The sequence below is a fragment of the Orcinus orca genome, chromosome 11 (genome assembly GCF_937001465.1).
Source record: "Orcinus orca chromosome 11, mOrcOrc1.1, whole genome shotgun sequence".
In the NCBI taxonomy this organism is placed as follows: domain Eukaryota; kingdom Metazoa; phylum Chordata; class Mammalia; order Artiodactyla; family Delphinidae; genus Orcinus; species Orcinus orca.
In genome coordinates this window covers 88514768-88534860 of record NC_064569.1, presented here as the reverse complement: position 1 = coordinate 88534860, position 20093 = coordinate 88514768, and the positions used below count along the sequence as shown (strand labels likewise).

Here is a 20093-nt window from a genome sequence, read left to right as displayed (position 1 = left end):
CTGGTTTCAAAAATTGATCTGCCCCTTCTAACAGGATGTCAGGTCTCTCACGCCATTGGGCAGTGCTGAACTCTGGAGCCCCCGGGGGCATGTGAGCGGGGACAGGGAGCCTGTGAGAGACTGGTGCAGACCTCGCCATCCCCAGGGGAACTAAATAAAGCTATTGTTGGGAAGGGAAGAGAGAAAATAGCCGACAAGATGTTTTTTGTTCTCTGTGACCTGTCTGTGTTCGGGGAGGGGCTGACATGTCGCAGATGAGTGGAAATGAGAGTGGCCTTTGAAACCCATTTGAACAGCTTGGGGAAGGAAAGGGAAAAAGTGGGGAGAAGACCTGGGTGGCAGTGGAGAAGTTCTACCATTTCTTAACTGCCTGACCTTGACAGATGTCTTCCCTCTGATTCCTTATCTATCACATGGGGAAAGGGAAGAATGCTCACATATATAAAGTACCTAGAACCATCCCTGGCCCTTATGAGACACTCAGTAAGTGTAGTTGTCACTAGCCTGGGAGAGCATGTGGTGGGTAGACTCACCCAGTGTGCAGTACCATGGACATTTCTTGAGCTCTAACAAATGACTTCAGAGACCTATCAGAATGCCTCCAAATTCTGCTGATTCTACCCTTGAAAAGCTTTTGGCCTGGCCACTAGATATTAAGATGTTAGTTTACAAGCTCATGTGTACAAAACATTTAGTGGTCTTCCTTGTAGTAGCAGAGAGAGAGAAAGAAAATGACACAAATGTCCATTACAGGAAAATGGCCAAAGAATTGCAGCCCATGTACCCTGTGGAATATTGTGAAGTTATTGAAACTATTGGGTCAGGAGTGTAGCTACTGACATGGGGAAGGGGGTCCACATGGTGTGATGTGAAGTGAAAAGAGCCATTTCTAAAAGAAAATCAACCTCAACCGTATATGTGCATACACGTTTGCAAAGATGGAGCATGACAAGTGTTGGGCAGAAATCACCAAGAAGGTGAGATCAGTTACCTGGGCTGGGAAGTGATATAAGGAAAAAAAAAAAAGAAAAAAAGATTGTGGCAAAATAGGAGAAAACTTATGGTGTAATGTTAAGTGAATAAACTTCAAATTCTATCTCTAATATTATTGCAGAGTATCCCTTTTTTTAATTGGACATTTAAATGAGGATTATAAAGTAAAGTGGGCCAAAGCAAACACTGGTTTGACTAGATGCTGAAGTCGTAGACAAAACTAGCCTTGAATTTCTAAGGTCATTTGAAGAAACTATTGCTATTTTTCAAAAGTGTCACTTGAAAAAAAGAAGAACTCTTGGGAGTGCCCCCACCCTCTCCACCATCCCCACCCCAGTCCAAGCCCAACCAGTGGCACTTCGTGTTGGTTGTAACTAATTCCAAACTGGTCTCTGGCCCTTCAGCCTCTCCTGATGCAATTTAACCTTCCCTCAGCTTACAGGTCACGCTCGTGTCCCAGAACTGAGCTATATCCCCAGCCCATTCAAGCAACCTAAATTCTTCCCTTCAGCTTTGAAGGCCCCCAGTAATCTGGCCTCACATTGCCTCTACCTCAACCCAACACCAGCCCAGAGTCTTGCCAGTTGGTTCTAAAAACAATGCTCTTCTCAACCAAAGCAAAACATGGCAAAGGAAACGGTCCCCTGGTATCAGGAAAATTCATTGCCTTAAACATATTCTCAAAATGCTTTCTTTGAAATACCTTACTGTAAATTCTCAGATGTTTCTAGATTGACTTTCTGTGTCCTGTAAATCCAGATGCAATTTCTACTCCCACTGTTTTTGACAATTAATACGTTCCTCCAATTTCATTTAAGAGTGTTAGAGAAGGGCACTCAGTTCAAATATATCATTCCACTTAGCAATTATGTCCAAAATAACTTCATTGATGATAAACTCATATTAAGTATCATAAAATAAATCCTCCCTTCCTATGAGTCTTTGTTCATTAGAGCTCATGAAGAATCTCTACACCTTTCATGAGAAGACCACAAGACTCTACACCATTCAGCCCTTGAGGAATGCTGAGCCTTCCCTCCACCCAGCCACAAACTACTCATCCTTCAGAATCCTTCACTGAGTCTTCCTTTCCTATGGAGACTAGCTCATGACTCCACCTGCCCAGACTTACCCACCATGCTGCTTATTCTGGTCTTTCATTGCATAGCTCATCTCTCTAAGATAGGAAATCTTGTCTCAATCTTCTGTGTGTCCTGCACAGCATGAAATACAGAGCCAGCCACAGAGTTCTCATTCAGTTAGTGCCCACTGAATTGGTTAGATTTAATATTATTTTATTGATTCTTATGATTAGGGAGGAGCATTTATTGTATCCCAGAGATGCATATCCCTAGGAAGTGTGCCTGGGTAGAGAGAGGGCTTGATTAAGAGTCAAAACGCATGAGCTTGACCGGTTCTCCAGTTGTGTGGCATGAAAACAATCACTTCACTCTTTGGGCTTCAGCATCTAAGAGGACACATGTATTAGTTTCCTGTTGCTGCTCTAACAAATTTAGCAGCTTAAAAGAACACCTCTTTATTATCTCACAGTTATGTATATCAGACATCTGGGATGGCGTGACAAGGTTCTCTGCTTAGGGCCTCATCCAGCTGAAATCAAGGTGCTGGCATCCTGCATTTTCCTCGGGAGCTCAAGGTTCTCTCCCAAGTTCATTCTTGGTATTGGCATAATTCAGTTCTTTGCAGCTGTAGGTCTGAGGCCCCCAGTTCCTTGCTGGCTATCAGCCAGGGGCTGCTCCTGGAGCAGGAATGGTATGTTGAGGCTTTCTCATGCTTTGAACCTCTCTGCCTTCCTCTTCCGCCGCCAGCCTGAGAAGGTTCTCTGCTTTTAAGGGCTCATTGTAATTTGATTAATCTCCCTATTTTACGGTCACCTGTGCATATAATAGAACAATCTTTGTATGACAATCTCATCACATTCACAGGCTCCAGAGATTAGGGTAGGACATCTTGGGGAGCATTCCTAGAAATTCTACCTGCTGCATCATGGTAACATGGGGGGTAGGCAAGTAGATTACTAAGGTTCTTACAGATTAAAATTACCAAGCTTTAATCACCTCTGATGAGTCGCTCTGGTGTAGCTCCCTGATTTTCCCTCATTGGGCTTCATTTCACTCCCTCCCGGGCTATTAATCAAATACTGCGAAGCTAGAGCCTCTGCTCTCCTTCCTCCATCATCCAGCCTTCTTTATCTCTCTCCTTGCCTCACAAAGCTAGAATCATCTCCTTCCTCCTCTCAATTCTACTTCACACTTTGATTTTGAACCTCCACTTGGTGCTAAGCAGCTTTACATTCTTCTTCTTCTTCTTCTTTTTACCGGTACACGGGCCTCTCACTGTTGTGGCCTCTCCCGTTGCGGAGCACAGGCTCCGGATGCGCAGGCTCAGCGGCCATGGCTTACGGGCCCAGCCGCTCCGCAGCACGTGGGATCTTCCCGTACCGGGGCACAAACCCGTGTCCCCTGCATCGGCAGGCGGACTCTCAACCACTGCACCACCAGGGGAACCCTACATTCTTTATGTCATTTCTTCTTCCCCCAGTTATCCTGTGAGTTGGCCATTATTGTCCCCATTTTGCAGATTAGAGCACTAAGGTTCAGAGAGGTTAAATATCTAGTCCAAGGTCAAACAGAGAGTAAGTTTAACTCCAACATTCAATTCTTTCCAGTACCTGTCAGCGTGTGGTGAAATGATCAGGCTGGGAGGGATGGAGAGGAAGAGAGAGCACAACGTTTCCCCTCACCTCAAGCTTCACCTTAAAATGTGATGGAGATGAAGCCCCAGTAGTGACCTGGGCAGTTCTTGGACTGCTGGGGGAGGGGGAGTTGATATCTAGGGTCTGTGGGTGAATGGCTGGGTGTGACGATGCTGCCGGGGAACAACAGCCACTTGGTGAAAATGCGCCCATTCATTCCACTTCATAGCCCTTGGGTTGGTAAAATTTAAGTCTTTCAACCTCAAGTGTTGGGCTCTCTTTTCCTGTCCGTGAGAGCGTAAGCAGGTACAACCACTTAGGAGAGCAATTTGACAATATCTAGCAAAGCTGAGACAAGCATTGCCCAACCCCAGCAATGCTGCTCCGGTGTGTGTGCCCTGGAGAAATTCCCCTGCTAGTATTGTTTATAATTGGAAAAAACAGAAATCACCTAAATATTCATCAGCAGGAAATGAACAAATGGCAAAGTGTTCATAAAGTGGAATACTTTGCCGTAGTTAAACATAAATCTGAGATCTATACATCAACATACATGAGCCTCACAAACATAATGTACCCCAAAGTTGTAAAAGAATAGATTCTTTTGGCGGGGGGTGGGGGGGCTTCCCTGGTGGCGCAGTGGTTAAGAATCCGCCTGCCAATGCAGGGGACACAGGTTGGATCCCTTGTCCGGGAAGATCCCACAGGCCGAGGAGCAACTAAGCCCGTGAGCCACAACTACTGAGCCTGCGCTCTAGAGCCTGTGAGCCACAACTGCTGAAGCCCGCGCACCTAGAGCCCGTGCTCTGCAACAAGAGAAGCCACCGCAATGAGAAGCCCGCGCGCCACAACAAAGAGTAGCCCCCGCTCGCCGCAACTAGAAAAAGCCCACACGCAGCAACGAAGACCCAACACAGCCAAAATTAAATAAATAAATAAAAGACATTTTTTAAAAAGCTTATGTATTTAGATTTTTTTTAAAGTAGAGGGTCAAATTTAAATTATTTAAAAAAAGAATAGATTCTTTTTTTTTAATTTTTAGGGGAGTATAGTTGCTTTACAATGTTGTGTTAGTTTCTACTGTACAGCAAAGTAAATCAGCTATATGTATACATATATCCCCTCTTTTTTATTTTTTTTATTTTTTTTTTGTGGTACGCGGGCCTCTCACTGTTGTGGCCTTTCCCGTTGCGGAGCACAGGCTCTGGACGCGCAGGCTCAGCGGCCATGGCTCACGGGCCCAGCCGCTCTGCAGCATGTGGAATCTTCCAGAACCGGGGCACGAACCCGTGTCCCCTGCATTGGCAGGCGGACTCTCAACCACTGCGCCACCAGGGAAGCCTTCCCCTCTTTTTTAGATTTCCTTCCCATTTAGGTCACCACAGAGTACTGAGTAGAGTTCCCTGTGCTATACAGTAGGTTCTCATTAGTTATCTATTTTATACGTGGTATCAATAGCATATATATGTCAATCCCAATCTCCCAATAAGAATAGGTTCTTTTGATGCCACTTACATAAAGTTTAACACGTGTAATGTATATTGACTGGGAATCATATGTAATAGTTAAAATATGAATAAATACAAGGAAATTTGGTAAGAAAGAAGTACATCAGGGGCTTCAACTGTTTGGACAATGGCTTATTTCTTAAGCTAGATAATGTCCACAATATTGCTCTTTAAGTCTTCTTTCATATGTGAAATATTCCATAATAACTCTTAAACTGACAAGTAATTACTGCCAGGAATTGCTTACCACTTATAACATTAAGCGGAAAGAGCAACGAGCAAAATTGGGTATGCAGTATACTCCCAATTTTGTGAGAACAGAACAAATCAAAAGAAAAAATTTAGATTAAAAAAAAAACAAAGACCACCAGATAATACACCAAAACTGCTCAAATTTTGAGGGTGATTTTTATTGTCTTCTTTGTACATAACAACATAGAACTTTATTATATTTTACAAACTTTTTATAATGAGTACATGTTGCTTTTGGAATCAAAAATAAATATTGCCCCTTTTTAAATAGATACATTTGTTAACTCTAGACACCAGGATATGATAAATTTTAGCCTGAAATCAGGGAGAAAATCTTTTATTCAGCACCTACCGCAGGAAGCCCTTGTACTAAGTCTTAGAGGAAACCATTCACATCAGGCTTGAAGTCTGACAGACCTAAGTTCAAGAGCCAGCGCCACCCCTTCCCAGCAGCTTCCTTGAGTCTCAATTTTCTGCCTGTGAAATGGTAACAAGAATACCTTCCCTGCTTGCCTCATGTAGTGGTAAAATGAGATGAGGTCCATCCCGTGGGATTGTGACCCACAGCAGACCCTTCTGCCACAGCTACAGCCACTCCTAAGTGTCAGACTAGGTGCCGGGCACCAGGAGGGAAGAGCTGGGTTCCTCCTCTCAAAGCGTCCAGAGTGTCGGGGGGCAATCCAGGACAGAGTGACAGGCACCAGAAGAGACAACTGCACAGCACAGAGAGTGGGACGTGATTACCTCTGGCTAGGGCTGGCTCAAGTCAGAGGAGCGGTATTATTACTAAATAACGAGAAGGGATAACCCTTGCCCTCAAGCAATTCCAAATATATTTCTAGACACCAAGCAAACCCTTCTCAAACAACACATGAACAGAATGAGGAGGAAATGCATAGCCTAGGTTCAAACCTGGTCCCCTCACTTGCTAGCTGAGTAAGCGTGGGCATGGGGGAGCACCTAACCATTTGAGCCCCTCTCCTCCTCTGTATCATAGGGAGAGGCATGCATGCCTCGTAGGTCTTGCTCAGAGGACTGATTAAGGCACAGATTCCGTATCGAGCACCTTCCCTGGGTCAGGCAGTGTTCTAATGGCTGGGGATGCAACAGGGAACCAACCAGGACAGGCTGCTGCCCCGTTGCTCTCGGAAGGAGATGACCCAGGGCAGTTGCTCAGCACAGCACCCACACAGCGCAGCCCATAAATGCTTGTGCTGTAGCATGACCACTATCATTAAGAGAACTCACAGCGTGGCCTGGAGAGAGCTTGGGGGAGGGAATGAGAGTTTCCAGATACATGAAGGCTGTTGTCGGGAATCACACAAGGCAGAGCCAAGCCAGGAATATTTAAGCTGCCATTCATTGAGTGTTTACAGTGTAAAGCCTTCACATGTAATAACTCATTTAATCCTCATAGCAACCCTGTGGGATGGATACTCATCATCCCCATTTTACAGATGAGGACCCTGAAGCACAGATCCATGTGGTAGCTTATCTGAGGTTGCACAAGTGGTAAAGCCAGGATTTGAAGCCAGTCAGTTTGCTCTGCTCTGCATTCTCCCCAGGTTGGTGGATGCCCCGGGCAGCCTGGTTTTAGGAGCTCGGGGTTTCCTTTGGAAGCTGAAAGCAATGTCATTTAGGGTGTTTAAGCCACAGAGGGATGACCATCTGTCCAAGCATTCTTTTGGGGATTGCTGGTGATATCAGATGACCATACCTTTCTACAGAACAGGCAGTGAACAATGTCTTGGTGGTGATGCTCTGGGATGCTAATGAGTAATTTCTTCTTGTCTCTTTCAGCTCACAGCCCCACACTTCCCTGTGGTGGTCAAACTGGGACACGCCCACGCCGGAATGGGAAAGGTATGAGAAGCAGCTCTTCTCCTTATGTTAATACTCACACGGCTTCCCCAGACTACCTGTTCTCCTCTCCCTGTATCCCCCATCACCCCCACCTGAGCCCAGCCACCCAGATCAGAGTATTAGAGGAGACCAAAATTCACTCCCTCTCCTCCCCAGCCCACCTTTCTCTGAGCTCCCACGGAGCATCTCTCCAGCTCAGGCCATAATAGCCAAACCCTACCTGGCTAATTGTTTCCTGTCATTGTGAATTCAGAGAAATAGATGTAAAGCATTTTGCAAATGGTGATTCTTCTGTTCCTGTCATCATCTCCACAGCTACGTGTAAGCTCATGTCTTACTCATCTCTTTATCACCTGCAGCGTTAGCACCCGGAAGGTGGCAAATGCATATGGCTCCCAGGAGGAAGCCCCTGGAGTCAGTTTCTACAAAAGTAAATAACATATTTTACATAGTCACAGTTGACGCTGCTACCGAACCAAACTTGGGTCCGCTCACCCGCATGCAGTAAAGCCAATCTACTGACACTGGGTTGTGGTGAAGGAAAGTGCAGCTTTTATTGTAAAGGTGCCAATATAAGGAGGACGGGTGGCTCCTGCTCTAAAACCCCGAACTCCCCCTGAAAGGCTTCAGCAGAGCATTTTTAAAGGCCAGGTGAGGGAGGGGGTCGCAGGGAATGTCATCAGCTCATGCACAATTCTCTGATTGGTTGATGGTGAGGTAACAGAGTGGTTAACATGATCAGTCCTTAGGCACCAGTAGGTCTGGGGACTCATTATCATCAAATAGTTCATTTCTTCCATTTGGTGGTGGTTTTAGCATCTGTAAAACAACTCAAGAAGTGTGCGTCGGATACTATTATCTAGGTCCTTCAGAGAGGAGCTACAGCAGAAGATATGGGCGAGGAGTCTGTCCTGGGAAGGCCTTATAGGGTCCTGCTCGGTTACAACATATTATGACAAATTGTACTGGTCAGATTTTTGCAGTTGCAAGTGTAGAAACGCAAATCAAATTAGGGGGCAAAAGTTAATTCGTTGGTTCAAGGATCAGGAAGTCTGGAATAGTTCTTGATAGATTCAGGCAGAGCTGGATCCAGGAGCTCAAATGATATCAGAGCTCTTGGCTCTGTTTATCTCTACTTGTTGTTTCTTCAGATAGTCGAGATAGAAGGCTGTGGGTGGCCCATTCTGGTCCCTAAGCTCACCGTCCCAGAGGAAGGAAGACCATGTCTCTTTCCAGCATCTCTGCATAAATCTCATGGAGGGATACTGATCAGTGCTTGGGCTCCTGGAGATTCACTCCTAAATAAGGGGAGTGGGGATGGGGAAGTGTCAGGGGCTACCACAGGCCACCTGTCAAGCTTCTGGCTCAGGCAGAACCGTGTTAGAACATGTGGATCTCAGTGCCTGCCGTCCCCATTGGAGGGACCTGAGCCCATGCACAAGGCCCAGCCCGGGCGTCCTAGATAAAGGGCAGCAGGGGCCAGTAGAAACCTTGCTTTGTGTAGGCCCAGCCCAGACATGAATAACCCTACACCCTGCACCTTCGTTCTTCCCACCCCATTATGCCTTCTGCATCACCTCTTTCCACCTAAACTTCAACCCCTTCAAGCAGCAAAGGATTGAAAGAGTCAGACAGGTCAGGGCGTGACCTCAGCTCTGACCTTTGTGTGAAGTGGAGCAAGTTGCCATCTAACTTCTCTTGGCCTCATCTGACAAATGCTGACACTTTTTTTTATTGAAATCTAGTTGATTTACAATGCTGTGCCAATCTCTGCTGTAGAGCAAAGTGACTCAGTTATACACATACAGACATTCTTTTTTCATATTCTTTTCCATTATGGTTTATCACAGGGTACTGAGGATAGTTCCCTGTGCTATACATTAGGACCTTGTTGTTTATCCATTCTAAATATAATGGTCTGCACAAACAATGATACTTCTTATAACCACCTTTAAAATGAATCCTTGTCTATTATATCTCAGTAAAACTGGAAGAAAAAAAAAATTTTTAATCCTCCCGCCATACTACCTCTCCCTAAAAAGGACACATTGTGAGGGCGGAGATTTTTACCTGTTTGCCCACTACTGCACCTACGGCTCCGAATGGCTCCTGGTGTACCCCTAGCCTCTCAGTTTGTTGGTCGAGTGGATAAATGAGTAACTCCCCCTTCAGATGCCACCCTAAGTCTGCTCCCCACTGCCTGTTCTCCCAACCCCTCCTCCATCCCCTGTCATCTGGCTATAGCTCCCTCCACTCCTGAGGCTGCCCTCCCCATGGTCCTCAATGACCCTCTGCTGCTAATTCAGCTGTCACTTTTCTGTCCATAGCTGAATTTACCTTTCTATATCATTTAAACCTGCTGGCCATCCTTTCTGCCCTGAAACTCATGCCCCTCTCCTGGCTCTCTGCTCTCTCTCTGACCCATCCTTCACAGTCTCCTTCAAGTGCTTTCCTTCCTGCTGCATCTTTAGCCGCATCTATTCCATCAGCACACGCTATCTGAGCTCTCGTCTGCTCTTTCAGCTTCAGCTCCCATCTACACACCAACAGCCCCCCAGTCACATTTCCTATGCAGAGCATCAGGCTCTTATACCCAGTTACCTCCTCTACATCTCCACTGCATGCCCCGTGGAAACCTCCGACTCTGAACTTCCCAGACCATGTCCATTTTGTTTTCAGACAGCCCTCCCTCCTTCCTCATCTTTATCCTCCTCCTCTTCCTGGGACCATCTCTACAACAGGAACCACCAGTCCCTCCGTTGTCTTGAAACAGAAATCTGGGAGTCATCTCCCCTCCCCTGTGTCCCAATGGTCATCAAGTCTTGTCACTTGCCCTTTTGTTAATGTTTCTCAAACCTGTCCCTTTCTTTCCGCCTACTGTCGCCATCTTGGACAGCTTTGGTAAAGTTAGAGGGTTCCCAAGAATTAAATTCCGTTTCTAAAGCTTAAAATAATCCCAGACAGGAAATAAAAAGAAGGAAATACTTAAAGAGACTGACGCAATGTCGGGGGAGGGGATGCCTCTGAGAAACTCAAGCCCAAAAGGAACTCCCAGAACATGGAAAGGAGGCCACATCTCCGAGGATAAGAAGTGTCACCCGCTGGAATAAACTGAGGTTTGCAAAAATGCTGAGATCAAGGGGAAAGGACTTTTCTCCTTCTGTCTGGAATGAGAAAAGTATCAGGAACGGCCTGGACATGCCGACTGAGCAAATGATGTCATATTCATGGCTGAGGGGGAGAAAAACAGAACGGTATCTTCTACAGTACCTCCAGTTTCTCTCCAGAAGGAAGATTGTCTGTCTGGAGAGAAGCAAGGAGAACATTTCTAGGAGGAAACTGGTGAAGAGGCTGTCAATTAACTCAGTCTTACTGGAAATCCATCCAGGATCCCATGATTGAAATTCCTGACCCTCCTCAATTATATTTTGCTTCTCTGTTCACACATATGAATTCGTACCTACTCTGTGCTAAGAATCGGAGGATGAATAGGACCCAGTCCTTGCTCTCAAGAAACTGAGGAGACAACCACATAAGTAAATAAGTATAAGATGTGCTGAGGATCTGATAGAAGGCTGTGCAGGGAGTGTGGAGATTGAAGGAAGGAACTTAATTCCACCTAAGGGATGGAAAGAAGTTCCCTGTCAGGGTAACTACATGGTTTGGTGTGCCTGGAGATTTAAGGAGTTCTAACAAACAAGAAAGACTCGAAGACAAGAGATGGACCAATACCCTCTTTATTAAAACAAAGGATAGTGGATGTCACAAGGCACAGAAATCAAAATATAGTGAAACGCTGTGCAGTTTGGGGAGCACTTAGATAGTTAGGAGGTAATCGTGGGACACACCGGGAGTTCTAAGAAACCAGTAAGGCTAGACCAATTTAAGAGGGTGGTGTTCTTCCCCCAGGGGCATTTGGTCATGTCTGGAGGCAGCTTTGGTTGTCACAACTGGGGGTGAGGGAAGTGCTAGGGACATCTGGCATCTACCTGGTGGGAGCCAAGGATGCTGCTGAACACCCTAAAATGCCCCCTACAACAAAGAATTATCCAGCCCAAAATGTCAAGAGCGTCAAGGTAAAGAAACCCTGGACAAAACTAATTTCATTTCCTTTGTGGAAAGTTTTACCAGACTAGAAACCAGAGGAAGCAGTGGTTATTATGGAGTTCAACACATTTCAAAGTCTGTTCCAAAGGACTATGCTAAAGACTATTTTAGTCAAATATGAAAATTCCATGTTAAAGTAGGTTTTTAGTGCAGAACTTCTCAGAGTCGTAAATTTGCTCATATACCTCCTAGGGGTACAAGAACATGAAAACTTGTGCAGAATTTTCCAGATTTACCTGACTCAAGAAACTTTTCACCGTTTTTTAATTGAGATGCGTGTCCTTTCCTTAATTTGTAAAAACTCTTCGCACATTAAGAACATTCATCCTTTGTCATACTTTGCAATGATTTTTCTCCATTTGACAGTTACATATCCATTTTATTATTCAGTATTTAACCATTTTTAAAGGTTTTTTTCAATTGTAGTCACATGTTTCCAACTTTGGGAGGCAGTTTGTTATAGTGGCTAAGGGTGTTGATTTGAATCTACTTGTTAGTTGTGAGACCTTAGGTTAAGTTACTTACCCTCCCCAACCCTAGTTTCATCATCTTATGTAAAAGGAGGATATTAATAGTATCAACCTAATATGCTGGTTGTGAAGATTAAGAGACATTATTCATGTCAAACACATAGTTCAGTGCCTGGAACACAATAGGCACTCAATAATAAATAATAATAAATATTAGCTGTCATTAGCTGTCATTAGCTGTCATTATTATTAAGAATGTTTGAACCTGCTCTGAGAACCCAAAATCCAATTGAAGTCAATAGGGGAGATGTGACTAAACAGCATCCTCTGTCAGAGACTATATTTTATTTGGCTGCAAGTTCAATGTGAATCAGATGAGTAAGGAGTTGCCAAAAGCTCTAATCCATAAACACCTAATAAATAGGTGAAAATGGGCTCAACCTCATTCATCACTAGGGAAATACGAATGAAAACTATGATGAGATGCCACTATATAACCACTAGACTAGCTCAAACTAAAAAGATTAATAATACTAAGTGTTGGCAAGGACATGGAACATTTGGAACACAAACACAGAGCTAGTGAAAGTGTCAATTGATACAACTGCTTTGGAATACAGATTGTTATCATCTACTAAGCTGAAGTTACACAGAAGTTCTTCTTTTAGGTATACCCAACCTAAATGCATGCGTGTGTGCTCCAGTGTTGATAGCAGCTTATTCATAGTTACCAAAATCTGGACACAGTCCATGTGTCCATTAGAAATAGAATAGATAAATAAATCGCAGTATATTCAGACAAATGGAAAATTTCCAGCAGTGAAAATGGATGAACTACAACTATATGCAACAACGTGCATGAATTTCACAAATACACCATTGAATGAAATAAGTCAGATACAAAAGGATGCCTATTTATATGATTTCATTTATATAAAATTCAAAACCAGGGAAACTAAACTATAATGTTAAGTGGGATACATATTAAGGTGATAAAACTTCTAAGAAAAGCAAGAAAATTACTACCATAAAAAAATAGAAGTTACCTTTGTGGAGGAGGGAGGTGTGGTCATTGGGATGCAGCAGGAGTGGTCCAAGTTCTAGTTCTTGACTTGGGTAGTAGTTATGTGGATGTTTGCTTTGTGATTGACAGCTCATTGAACTGTCATTTTTATACTGGGCAATTCTCTGTGTGTGTTATATTTCAAAATAAAATAAGGTTTTCTAAACCTTGTTTAGGACATATTAATGGAGATCTGATTTCCAAAATAAAGTGAGAGTCCTGCACTGCACTGATTCCTCCATGGCTAGAACATTGTATTCGGTTCTGGGCTGTAAACCAGTTCTGGATGTTTGAAAGAGCCATTGACACATGAGTATGTCCAGGGGAAAATGAACTGAGCAATGGAGGGCAGAGGCATCCAGGCTAGGAGGGCTTGAGACAGTGGGGCCACCGTCCCCAGAAACATGGAGAATTGTCCTGGGAAGGTAAGCTGGGCTGCTTCTATATAACATGTAGCAGCCAAAAATGGGACCAAGGTCAGGGGGAAATGCATGAGGGTTGTGTTGAAAGAGCAACTTTCTGACAATCAGAGGTGAATATTAATGGAATGAAGAGCCCCTTTGGGTAGGAAGTTCTCATCAATGCAGAACTGGAGCAAAGATGAATACTTACTGGAGAGTTTCAAGGGAATTTAAGCATTATGTGAGATTCTTAGCCTGAGATGTTTGAACCCCGTAAAACTGAGACACATCTGCGTATGTTTATGTGTGGATGGGATATGAATGTTTTTTGGGGAAAGGAGTACATAGCTTCTTCCACCTTTTCACAGAGCCCCATGACCCTCCCAAAGTTTAACATACCCTGAAGGTGACTGCTGCAGTATCTTCAATGAAAAGAATCTGTGATTTTGATCAATACTATGAGCGGTCTATTGAAAGGAATGGCATATCTGTTATTATCATAGAAGTCAAGTTCAAGGCCAACTGCCAGTATAGTGTGGGGGTAGCATTTGTAGAATCTGAAAGCGTGTTTCTGGTTTGAATCTGGATTAACCATTTACTAGTTGTGTGTCCTTGGGCAAGTTGCCTAACCTCTCCGTGCCTCAATTTCTTCATCTCTAATATGGGGACAATAATCTCCCTCCTGGAATTGTACTGATGATAGAATCAATCAGCCCAGGCTTAGGAAGGTGCCTGGTCAACACTCAGTGAATGGGAGCTTTAAAAACTCACTACAAACATAAACTATTACTCTGATTACCTAACTGCTTATCTCAACTAAGATGAGATAAGCAGTTGCTCATAATAGACAAAAAGGGAAGGAGAATTAAATTCTGGGTAAATTCTTAAAGTAAGGAAAACGGGATTCCAGCATTCCCAGGAGAGACCAAGATAACACGCAAACCCCACCCTGGGCGTCACCTTATCCTTGTTTCATAAATTCACAGACCTTCAGGACTTAAGTCCCAGCACCCCACTTAAAAGATAAGAACCTGAGACCCCAGAGAGGAGAAGGGTCTTGCCCAAGGCCACATAGTGAGGAAGCATCCCCAGTAACAGAACAGGAAGGGAAAGAAAATCCTTTGAGATTATTCAACCCCATTGCATACTTTACAGATAAGAACAGTAGTAGTAATAATAGCCGGAATAATAATAAAAGCTAATGCTCTATGGAGTTTACTCTGTGCAGGCACTGTTCTAAGTGCTTTATAAATTACTCATTGACTACTATCCTCTCAGAACCACCCTATGAGGAAGATACTGTGGGTATCCCCACTTTTCAGATGAGGAAACTGAGGCGCAGGGAGTAAGGGGTGGAATGGGGTTCAACCCTGGGCAGTCTGGCTCTGGCTCCTAAGCTCAGTGAGAGGTAAAGGGCACTGCCATGGTCACAGGTTAGTAAGCCCAGATGCGGGCTTGGCCAGATTTGTTGTTCTACTAAGAGGAGCCTGGAGTGATGAGGGACAGGGATGAGGCGCCTTGGCAGACAGCCTGTCTGTTCTGGAGGGACCAGGTGGAAGCTCCTAAATGCGCTGTTTTCCAGTCGCCCCGGCATCTTGCACACCCCTGCTTGCCCAGGGCTGCTGCTGTCATCAGCTCCCAGCGACCTGGACTCTGCTCTCTTCCCTCAGGCTGACTCACTTAATAAGACTTCCCAGCACTGTCCACTTTTTGAAGTGGGAGTAGGTGGCCAGATAACACGGTAATGGAGAGAAAGGGCTAGAAAATGAGCAAATGGGAGAATGGAACCCAGGGGAACAGTTAAGAAATCAAGTGCTCCCCAGCACCTGGGAGATCACCAGGGAGGAAAGTCACTCTGTGTTTCATGCTCAGCAGAAGCTGAATCAAGTGAGAGCGGGGGAGAGGCTCCAGCCTGCAAGGCGTGCTGGGCAAGCAGTGTTCACGGCCGCTGCCAAGCTGTGTAGGAGGAGAGGAGAGAGGGACACACACTCCCTCCAGCAGCCTCCCTCTCAACTCCACCACCCACCAAGTCCCCCCCACCCCGCAGATGACCACTGCCTCCTTTACTCTCTGCTTCTCTTGAACAAAATGGGCCCTTAAGGGGCTTCCATCTGTCCTTTACACCGTAGTGAAAATTGTAAACACTGTGCTCTGCATCTCAGAGCCTCTGGCATGAGGTTGCCCTCTCTATAAGCACGATAAATACTCTTGATCCTCATTATTCATGGATTCTGTATTTCTGAATTCACCTACTCACTAGGAATATACTCGTCACCCCAGAATCAATTCTCATAGTGTTTTCGTGGTCATTCACAGACACGTGCAGAGCGGTGAATAATTTGCGTGTTCCTTCCCAACTGATGTCGAGCAGGAAACACTCTTCTTGTTTCAGCTCGTAAACAAGTGTCCTCTTCTTGGTGTATTTAGTGCCACACTTTTGCATTTTTGTCCCTTGTGTTGGTGATTTCATTGTTTAAAAAGACTCCCAAGCGTAGGGCTGAAGTGCTGTCTGGTGTTGCTAACCCCAAGCAGGCTGTGATGTTTCTTATGGAAAAAAATGTATGTGTTAGATAAGCTTCATTCACGTATGAGTTATGGTGCTGTTGGCTATGAGTTCAATGTTAATGAATCAACCACATATATTAAATAAGTTGTCTTTAAAAGGAAGCGCACATAACAAGATGATATATTGATGAGTTGATGAAAATGTGACCATAGGCTTGCAGGAAACGAACCCTAGGAGCAGTGGCTCAGGATTCGCTAATTCAGTGTTTGCTGCAAAGTTACAGAATGTAACTACTGTGAATAATGAGAATGGACTCTGTGTGTGTGTGTACATATGTGTATATATCACACACACAAACACACATATTCTGTAGAGTCCTAAGGGCCTCTTTCTTCCTTTGGATGCCAAACTGCCACAATTCTAAGCACAAACAGAAGCAAACTAAAACAGTTATTTCATGACTCTGTCCAGCCTGACATCTGTCATGTTGAAGATGACATCACCTGGATCATCAACTCGTTTTCCTTACGAGGGTTTAAGGCTGAGATCCCTACTGGTGACGCTTACACTGCCAATCCCCGCATATTTACACCATTCTTGGTTGGCCTGGGTTCAGGAAACCTGGGTCCTCCTGCCAGCCTTGCACTCCCTGGGGCCCACAGTATCCACCTGGGCAAGTCATTTAAACACATAAGTGCAGGGTGCCAAATATGTCAAATATACACGATTTTCCTCACCAATCACTTGGAAGAGCTAGTGAGTAGAAGTGCCTTAAAAAGTATGAAGCGCCACGTGGAGGTGAGGCGGAGAGGAAAACGAAGAAGAGTGTGGGCTTTGGACTTAGCCCTCACTGGGTCTGGTCTGGGCTCCGCCATCGGCTAGCATTGTGACCTGGTGCAAATTCCTTGCCTTCTCTGGGATAACTCAAAGCAGATCAGATGGGATGAACAAAGGTACGCCAGCTGGTGCAGCAGGATGAGTGCCTTCAACATCTCTAACCCTCAAAGGTGCCCTGAGAGCTATTTCTGATCCCAGCTTTCCAGAGGTTCCAAGAGTTGTTTTGCTTAAAGTCACAGGTAAATGACGGAAGCGGGATTCGAACTGAGGTTGTCAGGTTCTTCAGCTCTTTTCTTCCTGCTGCCTGGGACCCTCAGGAACGCCCTGGTGGAATCACCTCTTCCCATCATAAGGCGACCAGCCAACTTAATTGGAGAGTTGATTTATGAAGAATTTCACAGGGTTCCACCCAAGAAACATGTCAGTACCTTGGAGACGAGCACTGACCTTTGCATATGAACTGCTCTTGTTGTCTGCTGGACTGATCTCACCCCAGGCCTGAAGCCAAGAATAAGAACCCTTGTGCAAGAGAATGAGAAGAAGAAAAGGAAGAATATCACCGTCTGGCACTGTGTCTTAAAAACAGTGTACACCCCCAATCACAGGCCCCATTTTGTCAAGAGGGACAGAGACACAGGAACAGACTCATCTGGAAAGAATAAATTACCTGCTCTTGTGTGCACTGACCACACCACTCCTCCATGGAAAACAGAATATTTTTGAGCTGACAAACATTGAAAAACAGTACTTCCTTCTTCTTTTCTCTCCTTTCCTGGCAACGTCTGTTGACCCATCCTGGCATAGTATGCAAGAAAGTCCAGAGAAGTCATTCCCTAGAAGTCTCCCCAAAAGAGGAGGGGGCACACATCGCCTGTTGGGGGGTACTCTGTATAATTTCCCACAACTTGATGACCAGCTCCATACTTTTTCCCCCAACATTAGACAGTCACGTGCAATTTACAAAATTCATCCACACTGGGAGCCTGCTCAGGTTCCAACAGTCTTTTGATGAGGGTGTGGTTGTCATGATACCCATTTAACAGATGAGACCAGCAGAGACTGAGGAGGCGAAATGATTTGGCACAAGGTTGCACATTGTGTGCTGGGAAGGCTGCACATTCTTTCCCCTGGTCCTGGCACCCATGCCAGGGAAGGGAAGCCTCCAGAGAGTTCTGCCAGCCCACCTGGAACACAGCCTGTGTGTCCACTGAGGTCTTCCTCAGCCAAAATGTGCAGGCGCAGCCCATTGTCACTATCAGCAGGCAGTAGAAGTGATGTCCTGAAACAAGCAGATGCCACCTGCTCACTGCAGCCGCAGCCCAGGCCAGCCTCCCACCCTGCTTCCCGCAGATGAGACCAGCCACACCTCTGGCTTCTTGGAAATAAATCCACTTGGAGGCAGCTGGCATTGTTGCCAACAGGTGGCAGCAGCAGGGTTGTTTGTGGGAGGAAACCAGAGAAGGATGTAAACAGTGGGCTTACTGCGTTTTGGAGAGAGAAGAGAGTGTGTGTGTTTGGGGGCAGGGTGAGCAGACACTTACACACAGTTATCAGCATCCTCTACCTAGCCTCCAGACAAATGCACACTATTGGCAGAACCTGTCCTCTCACTTTGACTACTGGCCCCCAGCCCCAAGAAACCTTCACACCAACACTCCATCCTCCAGTAGTGAGGCCATAAGATGCAAGGGAGGCTACGTGGGACAGTGAATGCTGTTCAGGCTTTCCCATATCATGACGCTTGTGGAAAATGGTTCTGTTGAGGATTGAGTGGGTCAATGGCAGGGGCTACCAGCAGCTGAAGAGAAGAGCCTGGGACTTCCAGCCACTCTGAGGGATAAGGGAGCAGCAGCAAGAGCACCTATGGGGATGTGCTGGGTGATGAGCCAAGTTGAGTGTAGCCCCCGAGTCAGACAGGCCTGAGCTCCTTGACAACCTTCTCTTCAAAGTGGGACCTTTGTAGAAGGACCAGCAGTCTCAGCGTCACCTGGGAGCCCCTTAAAAATGCAGAGCACAGACATATCCTCCGACCTGCTGAATCAGATGCTGCATTTTAACAAGATGCCCAGTGACCCGCATGCTGCTCTACACGCCCAGAGGACTTGAACTCAGATGCTCACCGGGTCAAGATAGTTACCATAATGAGTCAAGAGTCCAGGTGGGGACTGTGCTGACCCGGAGAGCCCAGGCCAGCCTGCATGGGCAGCCACACACAACTCAGTCCCAGCCGGACAAAGCCCCGAGAAACTGTGCAGACCTGATCACCTGATTCTTTCTTAAGCCAATTCGCTGGGTCTCTGATATGAATTCTCCTGATTTTAACGTATTGAAAACTAATTTTAAAATCTTTTGAAACTCTGTACAGGCCAAGTAAAACACATCTGTAGTCCACTGAACACCCCGGGGCACCAGTTGGGTGGCTCCAACTTTAGAGTCAGTGTGGTCTTACCCTCTCTTTACAGGGAGCCATGCAGCCTAATGATTAACGCCACAGACTCTGCAACAACCCCAGGAGTTCAAATCCCAGCTCGGCCACTTCCCAGGTCTATTCTATAACCTTGGGTGAGCACTTGACTTGGAGTCTTCGTTTTCTCATCTGTAAAGTGGCCCTAATAAGTCTCCCTAATGGGTGAAGAGTTGCCCTGCAGCCTGACTGAGATAAAGCACTTTAAAAATCTGTGGATACTTAAAGAGATGTTGATTCACTTCCTCTAGGGCCTAAATGCTCCCTCTACTTTCCAGTGCTTACAGATCACTGGAGACCTCGTTAAAATGCAGATTCTGATTCACTAGGCCTGGGTGGGGCCTGCCTGAAAGTCTCCATTTGTAACAAGCTCCCAGGTAATGTCAGGGATGCTGGTCCCAGTCAGTTAGTCATGCCAGTCAGGGGTCAGCAGACTTTCTCAGTACAGGGCCAGATGGTAAACATCTTAACCTCTCTGGCCAAATGGTCTGTTGCAACTACTGGACCCCACCATTGTGGTATAAAAACATCCCTAGACAAGAGGTAAATGAAGCATGTGGCCGTGTTCCACTATAAATTTATGGACACTGAAATTTGAGTTTCATATAATTTTCACGTGTCATGGGATTATCGTTCTTCTTTCAATTTTTTTTCCCCAGCCATTTAAAAACTATTCTTAACCCATGGACCTCACAAAAGCCTACAGTCAGCCTCCCCCACTGGATTATAAACTCGCTGGTGCACAAGCTGCACCCGCTAAGTCCACCTTTCCTCCTGACCTGGCCAGTGCCCTGGACAGCGGGAAGCCCCCTCCTTCCCGCTGCACCCTGCACGGGGCCCTGGGAAGCTGAGGTGTTGCCTTTCAGAGCTGACACTTGTCAGGTGCCTCCCTTCCCTTCCATTCAATCTCACG

General features: G+C 45.5%; 1 protein-coding gene across 2 annotated transcripts in view; it reads left to right on the top strand.

The window, feature by feature from the left end:
* Positions 1-20093, top strand: part of SYN3 (synapsin III) — a 461812-nt gene that overhangs the window by 381499 nt on the left and 60220 nt on the right. For both annotated transcript variants that reach the window (XM_049694415.1, XM_004269401.3), the window contains exon 7: positions 7270-7332. In XM_049694415.1, the coding sequence (XP_049550372.1) occupies positions 7270-7332 (63 nt within the window). The remainder of the gene's footprint in view (positions 1-7269; positions 7333-20093) is intronic.